Source organism: Marmota marmota, unplaced genomic scaffold (genome assembly GCF_001458135.2).
Source record: "Marmota marmota marmota unplaced genomic scaffold, marMar, whole genome shotgun sequence".
Lineage (NCBI taxonomy): Eukaryota > Metazoa > Chordata > Mammalia > Rodentia > Sciuridae > Marmota > Marmota marmota.
The window spans coordinates 8239216-8254026 of record NW_026000196.1 but is presented as its reverse complement, the minus strand read 5'-3'; the positions used below and the strand labels follow the sequence as shown (position 1 = coordinate 8254026).

The 14811-nt window shown below is 38.9% G+C and overlaps 1 protein-coding gene across 1 annotated transcript in view; it reads left to right on the top strand.

The window, feature by feature from the left end:
• Nucleotides 1-14811, top strand: part of Agbl1 (AGBL carboxypeptidase 1) — a gene marked incomplete at its 5' end in the record, with an annotated part of 696476 nt that overhangs the window by 129493 nt on the left and 552172 nt on the right. Inside the window, one exon of the mRNA XM_048790140.1 lies at nt 1618-1771. Coding sequence (XP_048646097.1) covers nt 1618-1771 — 154 coding nt within the window. The remainder of the gene's footprint in view (nt 1-1617; nt 1772-14811) is intronic.

Sequence of the window (14811 nt, the reverse complement as noted above, 5' to 3'; positions counted from 1 at the left end):
CTTTTTCTTTTTCCCTGGAACTTGACTATTCAGTGGAGTGTAAATAGGTTTTACACCTATCCAAATGCTGGGATTTTTTACTTAAGACATTCTTTTTCTTGTTCCTGGTATATCAGGAGTATTTGCTCTCTCTTGCTGCTGTAACCATTTGTCAAAAACTTTAGTTGCTTAAATAATATAAACATGTATTTAAGTCTTACAACTCTTTAGAAATCTGACACAAGTCTCACTGGACATAGATCAAGGTGTGGGGTGGTATTCCTTCTGGTGGCTCTGGTGGTGGATCCACTTCCTTGTCTTTTCCAAATTCTAGAAGCACTCGTATTCCTAGGATCTCTTGCACTCAACACCAGCAGTGGCAGTCTGAGTCCTTTCTTCCTGCCATCTGCTTGATTCTCTGCATCCAGGAAAGGGTCTCTGCTTTTAATCTGTTGTGAACAGATTGGCCCCACCTGGGTGATGCAGGATGCTCTCCCTATCTCAAGTAGACCTGCATCTGAAAGTCTGTGATAGGTAATATGTTACCATATAGGTAACATATTCATGACTCTGAAGATGAGAGCATGGACATCTTTGGGGCATATGGTTCGGCCACCACCTCTGCAGTAAATTCTTCCCGCGTGTAAACACCTCGACTACCTTTTGGGGGACTACTCCCCTCTTAAAAATATACTTATGAATATTTTATAAATGTTTTCTTAAGACTGACATGCATGTTTACTTCATTTATCCACCAGGCTTGTTAGTTGTCAAGGATCAGGGTGGATGGTTTCTCCTTGGCCCTATTAATACCAACCTGGTGGAGTGAGAACTTCAGATCTTTGGGTGGGAGGGTAATTTCTGTGCTCTGATGTTCTTGTTCTGTGAAGAATGGCAGCACTTTCTCTGTTTACTGAAGTCAGTGTAACCAGACAGGGTATGCAGAAGGCTGGGGGAAATCTCCACCCTGTCTATGTATGATTAATCCCACTGTTTTGTTACTGAAAATATTTTTAGAGGTCTTACAGATCTTAATCAGGTGTCCCGATTTCAATGGCTAGTCCATTTTTATATCATTCTGTGTTTTTAATGAGTACTGAAATGGGGACGTATGGTGGGATACATCAGTTGTTACTCTTTGGTTGTTCTGTGAGCTTAGCCATCACCTGGAATTAATTGCTTGTAATTTTCCTTCAATATGGTCATAACTCTTCTTCAGTGCTTAGTCCCGTTACACTGTGTGCAACTGGAGTGCTCATCTCACACTTCCCAGTGCTCTGGGTGTGCTCTGTCTTTATGGTACCCACCACACCCTTCACATGTGATGGGGACAGGAAGGGTGCTTTATGTCCTTTCTGAGCAACATAAAGTTTCACGGAAACTTTCAGTGCAACTTGAAAACAGATCTTCCATTATGCAGACACATGCAGGAAAGATGCTTCCTCTTCAGCTTCATTAGGAATCTCCTAGATAGTAAGAACAGCCTCTTTTCAATCACTCCATGCCCACTATCTACTGGATCAATTGGGTCAATAAAAATACTTGTAAACTGTAAGGATTTAATAAACATAATCTGTTGCTATGACTGTTATTACCAATATATTAATAATGTGCATGCTTGTTTTATTTCTGCTTCAGACTCACCTCGACATCTTGGAAAAAAGTATCAACCCTAGGCAAGTCTACTTCCGGCAGGAGGTTCTCTGCCACACTCTGGGAGGGAACCCATGTCCATTGGTGACCATCACAGCCATGCCAGAGTCCAGCAGCACTGACCATCTGGAGCAGTTCCGTGAGTGAAACAAGAACTCTCTTCTTGGACAATCGGGCTAGCAGTGTCCTCTGCAGTTCTGGGACCACTCCATAAACGGACAGGGACTTTTCTGTCTTTATAAAAATACACTCCCAGTGTTTTTGGTATGACATAAAGGGTAAATAGTAACGTCACTCTGTTGTTAAAGAGAGTGAAAATGAATTACCAACTGTCCAGGAGATGAAATGACTTGCTAGGATAGAGAGCAGATTAGTAATGACAGTCACTTCCTTTCTGAAAATAGAACCAGGATCTTTTCCAATTTCTAATCCAGGGACTTTTCTGAAGCTGAGTTTTTGAGCCCTGGCTGAAAAATCCCCTTGAGAACCCATATACCTGGGTCTGACAGGCTGAGAGTGTGAGGGAGGCTCTAGCCAAGAACCATCAGACCAAACCAAACACAGAGACACACTCACAGACACACACACACACACACACACCACACAAGGAAACAGAATATATGAACACATTGACACAGATAAACAGACACACACAGATACACAGTGCCCTTTCAATATTCGAGTCGTGATTACGTGGCTGACTTGTGATCAACACGCTTTTGAAAACAGCTTCTGATGTAGCTCCAGACTTAGGAAGGCAAGAAAAACCAAACAGAATGAAGAATGCTTTGCAATACAAAGAAGTCTGGGAGATGGAAAAGAAGACAGGAGAATAAAACCCAGGTAATTTATCCCCAGAAGATAACTCCTTACCTGATGAAGTCCTAATGGCCTTCAGGTGACTCTTTGGTGGCTACAGAATGTAATTTCTCACACCCCATCACACCTGACAATGATGCTTAACAACCTGGCTAATCAACAACTGATTATCCCATCTGAATTAATGAGGCCCTAACATAGTTTAATGAATAATAAGGGGTTTTTCAAAACTTATGTGTTCTATGCATTTAAGAGCAATTTCTCTAATGGTCATAGGGTCTTCCACTTGGCAGATGAACTGTACTAGGGACTGAGAGACAGTAATTCTTCTGGAAAAATCTCCACTGAATATTTATTTATTTAAGAAATTGGTTGCATATAAGTCTGTGCTTTGCAAGGTCCATTTCTAAGGGGAGGAGAGTGGAACCCCATTGTGTAATTATGACATGGGGGTGCTTTTGTATTTACAGGTTGGTTTATGCTGACATGGGTACTTTTGCTGATGTTATAACCAAAGAGATCATTCTTACTTTGAGGAGAGGACTTGAAACAGTGAAGTTCCCTACAAAATGGTTCCTAGGAAACAGTTAAGTTAAAAAAAGAGACAGAGAAGTGTTGTCTTAGTTCACTCTTATATGAATCAAAGGAGTCTGGTTTCTAGTTGCTGTCTATATGATTCATTGTAATAAACATACACTTTCAAGTGTGATTATAATTTTTTCCCTCTTAAACACATGCTAATATTGTAGCCATTGTTAATCTCCAGAGGTATTGGGGGCAGGAAGAGGAGAATGCTTATGATGGTCAGAGGAATGCTGTTTCTTTGCTTTTTGTCAATTGCAAGAAATGATCATTGAGCAAGAGCTTGAGGAATCCAGAGCTTTGACTGTGGTGAAAGAAATAGCTAGGTTGTCTTCATGGCCTTGCTAGCCCTATGTTGCACAAGCCCCCTGCTTAGAGGAGCCATGCACTTTGTTAAACATTCTATTACCATCTTGACATTCTTTAAAGAGTTTTGACTAGGTATGTGCAGTAACGAGGGTGGGACTGGAGGACTTTATGTGAAGTGGAATAAATCAGTTTCAGAAAGATAAATATTGTACAATCTCACTTATATGTGGAAATAGTGGATAACAGTGGATCTCATAGAAATAGAGATTAGAGTAGTCGTTACCAGGGGCTGGAAAGGGTAGTAGGGCTGGGGTTGGGGAGGGAGAGAGGGAGAATGATTAGTGGGTACAGGGGTACAATTGGAATAGGAGGAATAACTTTCAATGTTTTATAGCATGGTAAGTAACTATAGTTGACAATAATTAATTATATATTTTAAAATAGCCAGTGAGAGGATTTTGAATGTTTCTAACAAAAAAATGATAAATGTTTCAGGTGACAGATTGCCAATTACCCTGATCTGATCTTTGCATATCATATACATGTATTTAAATCTCACATAGTACTCCTTAAATATGTGTCAATTAAAATTTCTAAAAAATATAAAAATTGAAGAAAGAGCTTCAAATAAAAAAAATTGAAGTTTTGACAAGAAACCTTGCATTTTCACTGGGTAGTGAATCCTGTAAATTGTAGAATTGGTCCTGGGAGAGATCAAAAGTCATACAGCTAAAACGTGACAAAGTCTGGGTATCTATACAACCATCCTTTCTCCAAATCATATAAGAGTTCTGAACTCTTGTCAATTTAGTGAAAATATTATTTGTGTGGGCTATGTGACTCATTGGTATCAGTTATGGTGATTAATTTCAGGAACCCCCATTTTAGAGATAGGGCAAGAGGGGTTCAGGAAAGCTAACTACCATGATCGATGGTGGTGCCAGATTTTAGACCTTGTTTTTCTGATTCCAGTGGGTATGCACACAGCAAATGTGCCGAGTTCATCCTCATGCTCTGATTCAACATTCTGGCCTCAGCTGGTAAGCCAGCACTTCCTCTCTTCCCTGTTCTGCCTTCAAATTAGAGGGTAGGGTAGTTGTTAAAACAGCTCATGTTAAGCATAGCACAAAAATCCTGGTCTCTTGCAGCTCACAGTGAATTTTGCTTTCTTACCTAATAGAAGCGTTTTCATGGTGGTGTTTCCGGCAGTATGTCAGGAATGAGGAGAGAAGGTTCTCTGGGCCCAGCCTGAGATTCAAGAGCTGAAAATTGCACAGCTGGCCTGGGCCCCCCGGGGTGCTGGGAACAAAGTCTCAGGCCTTAATAACAAAATTTTAGGGAGGTATGCAATATGTACATGTACACCTGCCATTGCTGAGTTAAAAAAAAAAAAATTGAAAAGGAACCCAGAACAACATAAACACCATGCCTGTAATTCAGATATAAAACCACTTGACTTCCTTTGAACCATGGAATGTGAAGTATTGATTTAGTAAGAGAACACAGCAAATAAGCCCTCAGCTCAAGATTTCTCTGCCTCAGGCCTCCCTCCAGGTGAGCTTAAATTGTCTTACCTGCTTGCTGCCTCCCAGGGACCAGGTCAGCTTCTGCTAGGAGTAGGGTTGTTTGGCTGTGATTTGTCCAGCTTCTGGTTCAGTGGCTGCCACTCACCCCTCATAAAGAGGGATTTGTGTACTGAAAGACTTTCTTTCCCCTGTGTAGGATTGCCACTTGAGTCCTATTTTAGAAACCCAAGAAATAAGAACATGGCTATGGGACCCATGGGGGAACTCTCCTGCTCAAGGTTGGCTCCCCTGGTGGTTTGGTCTAAAGTCCCAGACCTGGAGACAATTGAGGACAATTTATTGATTACTTTTATTCCTTTCTGGGGTCTGGACTCCAGAGAGCCTCCCAGAAATATTTATTTGGTTTGATTTATTTTTCAGAAGCATTTTCTTTTTTTTTAAGTTATTTTCTTGCAAACGTTTAGCCTTGCTTTCTTGATAAATTTATTTTCAGTTCAGTAGCTACTGGACTTGCTGGCTATATACTTTATCACTGCCCTGAGAATTGAGGACAATGCCTTCTTGCAACGCTCCCAAGAGAGAAGGCTCACTACTTTACACCTAGAGATTTCATCCCTCAGAACCAGGATGCTGGCAGATCTGCAAAAGACACATGATTTCTGCCCTTTTCAGTGGGACAGTGAACAGGAAATTCTGGGAGAGTTATCACTGAAACCATTATGGAAGATACAGGCTTGAGAAGAAATTGATGATGAAAGGGAGTCTTTAGAAGGGGTTATAGTTCACCCAATGTCAGAGACAGTGATGGACAAGGTGTTGGGGAATCAGGAAGCCCAGGTCCTCCCTAACTGGCAAAATTTGGTATGCCAAAGGAGCCCAGGATGTTTGAGATTTGCATTATCAGGGAGCAAACAAGAAGGAACAAACAGAATCTAACAGAATGGGACAATGGCTCCATCAAGTTGTGACAGAAGACATTCTAGGTGCAAGTTTGGAGATAAGATTTGGTTGGCAAGATCAACCCAGGACATTGTTTTCAATGCTTTCTGAGACTAGTCCACATTAGTTAATGGTATGCTGGCATAATTACACAGTCTAGTATAATCTTTTAACACATTATATGTTCTTAGATACTCTGATTAGCAGACCCTTTGAATATACAACTTCCAGCTAGAAATTGGAAACCTTTAGTTTGAATACTTCTCAGAAATTGTGTGTGTGTGTGTGTGTGTGTGTGTGTGTGTGTGTGTGGTTTCTACTTTCCTGAATTTGAACCAAGAGAAGATGCTAAATTTAAACAACTGAAGATCTAGTCAGAGTAAAGAAAGCCTGGGGGTGAGGGTGGAGATCCTTATTTACCCAATCCTGGAAAGGTATTTACCCAATCCTGGAAAGGCGAGTACTATATTTTCCCCAGACTCAACCATTCCCCAAACCATTTCTGCCTTCTTCCTTTTCTCACACAGAATGTGCTGCCTTGTGTGGAAATTCCTGACCTTTGGAACTCCCTATACTTCTTGTCTTTATCTTCATTTTGCAGATGGCCCCTCACTGAAGGCAGATATCCATCTGTGGGCCAGGAGGGCAGTAAGTAGTCATTGAAGGAGACTCCAGGCTCTATCCCACTTTCCCAATTACCCTGCCTCCTAGGCACTGCTTTCACTGAATATTTCCCTAGAAATACACTTACTCGCAGCACACTACCTGTTGAAGTCTTCCATCATTTTGTTGACTTTTCCATTTTCTCCACATTTCCCCTATGAAGTCATATTCTAAATGACCGTTTCTACCCAGCAAAAACTGAATCCCATTTTAGTTTGAAGACCTGCATCTCTGTGATGGATGCTTCATTTTTTTTCTCAAGAGGTTTTTTTTTCCCCCTCTGTGTTGGACATCTATATGTTCAGCCCACATAACAGCAATGTCTTGACTGTCCTTAAGAGTGATACGAGAGGAGGAACTAATTTGTGGGAATTTTCTGAGGGAAAGTATCATTCTCTTCTTGAAAATTCTCATTCTGTAAGTGAATAGTCAATACTAGCTCACAGACTGGTGAGAAGCCAAGAAATAACAAAGGTGGATGGGAGGGGGTGGATCTGCTATTTTTGCAATCTGAGACACCTCCACCCTGCATTTATTAAAACCTAGAAGAGCAGAGCATAACCTTTATATGTCTCTGGAGGTGAGATAATTCCACTCCACTGCCACAGTCTCCCTATGGCTCACATGCTGTTCTTTCCAGGGGACCTGAGATGGGGGAAAGTTGAGGTTGCATTTGCAGTTGCTAAAGAATACCTTTTTTTTTTTTTTTTGCTTTTCCTTAAAGATATTCTTATAAAAGCAATGTTCTATTCAGCCTGCCATTATGCTAAAAGCTTTTCCTTGGAAGACAATAGCTATTCTCAGAAAAAAGATTTACATGAGGTCCTGAGGGTGTAATGAGCTACCACAGGCACCTGCCTCGGGCTGGGAGTTGTCACTTGTAAGTGGTTTTAAATTAGAATGGAGTGGAAAAATACACAGTTACAGAATTCCCCTTTTGGCTTCTTCACAAATCATTTTCCATCCTCTCTGGCCTTTGTCTCTTTTTGAGGCACCTGATCAGGTATGAGGGGAGAGCTAGAAGTGACAACAGAGGTCCAAACAAAACAGAAACGCAAGCGAAGTGAAAACCTCTCACTCTTGGAAATTTTTTTTCTTTTTTTTCCTGTTTAACTTCCCATAGGCATGTGGGGCTAAATAATACTATGGGATCACTGAAGTTAGAGTTTAAAAATCCAGAGAGACTATCCAGTTCTGATGTCTCAGATGGCCGTAGGGGATGGGGCTCAGAGATGGGGGCTCACCTGCCTAGGTAGGCCAGCTAGTTGGTTAGAGTGGTAGATCTCAGGCCTCTAGTCTCCTGGTTAAGCCATTTTTTTCCTATTAAGTGATGCTTCTGACAAATATTTGAGCTAAAAAAAATTAACTGTAAGAATATAATGTCTTTATCTAAAAAGAAAAAAAAAGAATATAATGTCTTTTCTCCCTGGAAATCTTTAATAAAATATTTTAGAATTAGAGAAACTGCAATGTACCTTTCCCTTGACTTGGGATTTTCATCTCTTCAGGCAACTAGGGCAAGGAATCATGGCAGATAATTAGAATACAGAGATAAATATTGTTTAATCCTTGTCACACACGTCAGGGAGTGTGTGTGTGTGTGTGTGTGTGTATGTGTGTTTGCATGTGTGTGAAAGTCATGTGAATAGGTCACTACAATACAGCAAGTTATACTAAAACAGGCTAAATAAAATGCATTGGAGGTACAGAGCAGAGAGGATTTATCCACATGGTAAAATTAAGGAGGATTTATATCCACAAGGGTAGTCTGTGTAAGCCCCATGCACATGGTAGACTTATATCAACAGAGCTTTGCTTTCAGAGAAACCTCAGTTGGGAATCCAAAACCAATTTGAAGAAAAATCTGAGTCTTTTCTGAGAATAATGAAAAGGAGACTATGTAAAACACATCTAAGTCACATTAAATTTGGTTTTCCTCCTGGTTCTCATACACATTGATCTGTATGCGTGTAAGCAGTGACTCACAACAATCTCATTCTATTTTAATAAAAAATCCTGAAAATTCTTATGACATTTAGACAGGTTGAATATGTCCACTCTGTTTCCCATTTTGGCCTGGTCACTCCAATAAAAGGCCCCCAATACTTCCTCCTCCCAAGGCGATTTGGAGGGGATTGGAAAGATATAAAACATAACAGTTAAACAACTTGGCTTATATACTATCATATAAGTACTTTGATCTTATACAGTTTTACACAATATCATTTAGTCCTCATAAGTTGTCTTATGTATTAAGAAAGGGCATAATTATTATGCCCACATTATGGATGGGACCATATGATCTCCATCTTGAGATTAGTCTTCTACATTCACAGGAGTTGGGGGAAATGTCTTTTCAGTTGGGCTACATGGTAAATCACCATCTTTTTCATGTTAAGAAGTTGGAAACTTCATATTACAAAGTTTGTTTAGAAGGCAATGATGAGTTAGTGCGATGTGATTAGAAATAGCGGAATTACAAAATCAGATTTGTTTTGGAGGAAGGTTTTGTAGCAGTAAGGTGGAGGCAAGTCTGGACCAAGCAGGTTAGTAGTGACATGGAGCCCTTAAGCCTTCAGACTCTCTGGGCCTCAAATCTTGGTTCTGCCATTCATTAGCATTATGACCTCATAAAAGATGAATACCCTGTACTTTGGTGTCCCTATCTGTAAACTATGGATAATAATACTGGCTTCTTTAATCCATAGATTTTAAAGGGCTTAGAACAGTGCCTGGCACATAGTGTGTGTTTGATATGTTAGTGAGGATCAATATTAGTTTGGTCATCTTCATGGATGATGAAATTCCTGAAGAAGATCGGTCTAGGGAAATGGGGACAAAAAGTATAAATTCAAGAGACATGTCTAAGAAGTGAGTGGTTTTGGTGACTGATTGTCCTTTAATATCAACAAGGAACACATAAGAAAGGGAGTAAGGCCGTTGCAGAGGAATAATGAGTTGACTATTGGAAATGTTCATTTTCAGAGACCTGAAAATATCATGAGAACCCAGTATAAACATAATTATAAAGCCAATATGTATAAAATATAATCTATTTCAGAGGGAAATAAAACAAATTTTGCATTACCTGAATAATTTGCTCAATTAACAAGGGAACCAGAGTTTTCGCTATGTGGTTATTGTACCAGAAACATGTAATATAGTTCATCAGAATCGATCCCAAAACATTCTAATCTATAAATTTGTTCATGAAATGTAACGATTTATATATTTTAAGGTAATGAACTGTTTACAAAGAGTTTATGTATGAATGATTGTTTCACACAACAGCCTTTTGAAGTAAGGGTGGGGAGAATTATACTTATATCCATGTTTAGATTCATATTCTAAATGGGAGTTAGAGCTTGGATTTATACCCAAGCTGCCCAATTCCCAAACCCCACAACCCTAACCCCTCTTCTCTACCTCCTCTTTTGGCTATGAAGTAATGAGACAAAATCCTTTATCTTCAAGATATAATTCCCCTTGTGTAAGACTGGTTGTTTATACTACAAGAAATATATGCTAAGCTTCTCTAATGTGTTGAGTACCCGTGTGTTCATGCTAACATTAATAACCCTTATAATTTTAGTCAAGTCTAAATTATACTGCCTCTGCCCTGTGTCAATACCAGTCTGATCCCTGTGTCAATACCAGTCAGCCACACTCACCTTCTTTGTATTTCTTGAACACAACAACCTAACTGCCTCTCCTGGGCCTCTGAGTAAAAGTGACTTGTGTGTGGTTATGTAGCTATTAAATATAAAGCCAGAAATAAGAATTTGTGTCTTCTCTAATAAAATAAAGAACTTCATTTTTATGTAATACTTACAAAAGAATTCATATAACATATAGATATAGATTTAGAAACAGAAATAAGATGAACATCCATACACACACTATCCATCTTAAGAAACACAACATTGCTCATACATATTTTAGTGTCATATAGAATTTTTCCCAATGGTATCCACTGTTACTGCCTCAGAGTAACTTCTATCTGGAATTGTGTAGCAAATGGTCTTTCACTTTTCCTTATATATTTTAATCACATATTTGCCTATCTTTGCCAATCTACTGTTGAGTTTCCTGTTTGGATTTTATATGAACAAAAAAAACATCCTATATAACATAGTTATTCTGATAAACATAGTTTGATATTAAACCATGTTGACATATTTAAGTTGATATCCCTGTCATACCTTTTTCATTGCCCTGTTATTCTCCCATGTATGAATTTAAGTCAATTACTTTCTCCCCACAATTTTACATGTTGCAGCCCTAATCCCGAATGTGATTATATTTGGAGTAAGAAAGTAATTAAGTACAATTTTGTTTTGATTACTATAGTTTTTACTGTATATTTTGAAATCAGGTGGTGTGATTCCCTCCAGCGTTGTGCCTTAAGGTTTCTTTGATTATTCCAGATATTTTGTGGTTCCATATTAATTTCTTTTTTTTTTGGGGGGGGGGTACCAGGATTGAGTTCAGGGGCACTCAACCACTGAGCCATATTGCCACCCCTATTTTGTATTTTATTTAGAGACAGGGCCTCACTTAGTTGCTTAGCGCCTCACTTTTGCAGAGGCTGGTTTTGTACTCATGATCCTCCGGCCTCAGCCTCTGAGCCGCTGGGATTACAGGTGTGCATCACTGCACCAGGCAAGTTCCATACGAATTTTAAGACTGTTTTCTCTGTTTAAAGTGTTGTTGGAATTTTTACAGGACTTGTATTGAATTTGTAGATTGCATTGGATAGTATGCAGGTTTCTAACAATATTAATTCTCCTAAAGAACGTGAATACCTTTCCATTTATTTGTCTTCTTCAATTTCTTTCATTCATGTTTTAAAGTTTTCAATGTACAGATCTTTCGTCTCCTTGGTTAAGTTTATTCCTACATATTTTATTTATATTTTTTGATATTATCATAAATAGGATTGTTTTCTTGATTTCCATTTTGAATAGTTTGTTGTTAATATGTGAAAATGTTACATATTGCTGTAGGTTAATTTTATATTCTGAAACTTCACTGAATTTACTAGTTCTAATATTTTTTTGTGGAGTCTTTAGGGTTTTCTATTTATCATAACATATAATATAAAATATAACAACATAAAGTCTGAAAATTATGCCTTTTATTTCTTTTTCTTATGCAATTATTCTGTCTGGAACTCCCATTGTTATATTAGAAAACTTCAAGCTTTTCAGGTTGAGTATGATGCTAGCAAAGGCACTTTTTAATGTTGTATATGGCCTTTTTTATGTTGAGGTACATTTTTTATATACCTGTTTTTTTAAAAAAATCATGAAAGGATATTGACTGTAATTGTTTCTATGCAGCTATTGTAATTATCATATGATTTTAATCTCTCATTCTGTTAATGTCATTATAACATTTATTGATGTGATGTGCTCTATTTAATGTTAATGTTGTGTATTATATTTATTATAGCACATTAAATCTCACTTGATCATCATGCATGATCCTTTTAATGAGCTATGGAATTCACTTTGCTATTTTTTTTTTTGAGAACTTTTGTATCTCTGTTAGTCAGGGGCATTGGCTTGAAATTTTCTTTCCTTGTAGTGTTCTTGTGTGGCTCTGGTATCAGGTAATGTTGCCATTAAAAAACAAGTTTTGGGCTGTTCTCTCCTTTTCAATTGTTTGGGAGGGTATGGGAGGAATTGGAGACAATTCTTAACATTTTGGGTAGAATTCACTGTTGAAGTCCTCAGGTTGTGAGCTTTTCTTTGTTGCAAGTTTTTTGACTACTGATTTGTTCTCTTTACATATTGGTCTATTCAGATTTTCTATTTTATGATGCAGTCTTGTTAGATTGCATGTTGCTATGAATTTATCTGTTTGTTCTAGATTAGCAATTTGGTGACACATAATTAATTGTTCATAGTATATTAGTTATAATGCCTCATTCTACTTATAATTTTGTCTTCTTTTTTTCCTACTTTGTTTAGCTAAAGATCTATCAATTTCATCTGTTTTGAAAAACCAACTCTTACTTCATTGATCCAGAGATTTTTGGTGGGCTGTCTGGGCAGGCTTCTTGCTGGAATCCTTGGTCAGGTGCTGGTGCCTAGGTCAGTAGGTATGTGGGTCTGGAGCCTGTGGATCAGGGGTCTGTGGATCCTGAGTCTACAAAGGCTGACCAGGTGCAGGGCCTCCTGAGGTGAATCTGTCTGCTGAATTTCAGAGAACTTGCATGAAGGCTGTATCCACAGGGGTAGACCCTTGCCTGTGTCTACAGCACCTTGGGTCTACTAGAGCATGGGACTGTGGAAGCTGACCTGGGTCCAGAGCCTGGGAGCAGACAATTTGGGCTGTCAAATTATCTGTATTGTTTCTGCTCCTCACCTGAGAGTTCTCTCATCCTGGGATGACCACAATCCCTACCTTGGAATTTTTTGGGACCACATATGGAACTTGAATTCAAATCTGTGTGAGAACTTACTTGTCATTGTAAATTTCTAGGGAAACTTTGAGATTAAAAAGTTGTTTTGGCTGGGGCTGTAGCTCAGTGGGCAGAGCGCTTGCTTGGCACATATGAGGCATTGGCTTTGAACCTCAGCACCACATAAAATAAATAAGTAAGTAAGTAAATAAATAAATAAAATTAAGGTATTGTGTCCATCTACAACTAAAAATATATTTTTAAAAAGTTGTTTTGGACCCTCTATTCTGTGAATTGAGACAGAAGAACCTTTGGGTCTTACATCTATCTATGCAGGGTTCTCCTACTAGATGCCTGGCATGGGAAGGACCTACGATTTCCTCCTGGCTTTCTGTGTACTTTGAAGCCTTCTATGCAGAAGCGCAAGGTCTTCAAGGTTTTCTTGAAATCCTCAGGGGAAAAACATGCTTTAATGCTCATCTTCCAAGGTTGCTTTGTTTTCACTTTGCTTTGGGTATCTACAGATTTTTTTATCTGTTTGGACCAATTCAGCAATACATTAAAATGATTTGGGGAAAGATATTCTCAGCATTTTTTTTGTTTCATTTGAAGAATTGCTCAGATTATTTAGACTAATATTATTCATGAAATGGAAGTTCTTACCCCTTGATCTTTGCACTTTATATGCTATGGCTTGCCATTACAAAAGAAAACGAAAGTCTAGTTTTTAAATTTACTACAATGGATAATAGGAATTTGACAGCTTGCTTGTAATTTGAAATAAATATATTTGTTATTCTATATTCTGAAATAGCATTTTTCCTGCTGAAAAGAATACCCTTTCTCTTATGATTCTTGAAATTGTTTTTCTCCTTCATAGACAGTATGAATTTTAATGAAGAAATATTTTGGAATTTCTGAATTAAGATTACAACTGTTTTAGTCAGCTTTGTGTCAGTGTGACTAAAAGAACTGAAAAGAACAACTTAGAGAAGGAAAAGTTTATGGGCTCATGGTTTCAGAAATTCAGTCCATGATCAGCTGACTCCATTGCTCTGGGGCTCAGGTGAGAAAGATCATCATGGTGAAAGGGTGTGGTGGTGGAGAGCCACCGCTGAGCTCATGGACTGTCCTCCCTCCCAGCTCAGCACAAAACACATGCAATCCATTGTAAGCCTGCCTTATGGAATGCTGAGATTGTGTACACTCTCACTTTTCTCTTCTTGAAAGCAGGGGTTGGATTGAGCAGAGAGAAACGGATTCAGATAACATGGCAATCTCCAGTTTGTTTGGGGTGGTTTTCCATCACCTTTCTTTCAAAGGCAGTTGTAGAAAGGAAGTTTTTTGGCCAAACAAGCTTTTGTAAACAGGAGCCTCTGGAGGCTGTAGCTGGGAGCTCACACCATTGATTCCAGTAGCAAGAGAGATTCAGGAACACAGGTTCTGAGCTGAATTCAGGCACATTAACTGTCCAAAATGTGATAATTAAAATGTATGTTCATAGCCACCTTGGTGATGATTGAGCGATCAACTTCTCCCCTCAAGCTGGTATGCACATGTGTTCCCTTTCCAAGCCACCAGATGATCACATCAAGAGCTCACATGCCACAGCTGAGGGAGTCCTTACTGCCCCAGTGTCTTGTGTGTACCTTCCCTGCAGCTGACTTTCTGTGACTCATTGAGTGTTGCATCCAGGTGGCAGCTGTGGATTTTTGACTTCCTGGAATTTTACAGGGCAAGGCCATCCTCAATGTGTAGTGATGCACATCCAATTTAGAAGTGGCTATTCATGAAACTGACAGGGCAAAGCCCTAATTAGAAAGACCAGCAGGGCTCCCTGGACCCCAGGATGCTCCAACAGAGCTGTCACTGTCTCCCCTCAGGCAGGATCATCAGGCTGGAACATTGAGCAGAAAACATTTTGTTCAATGT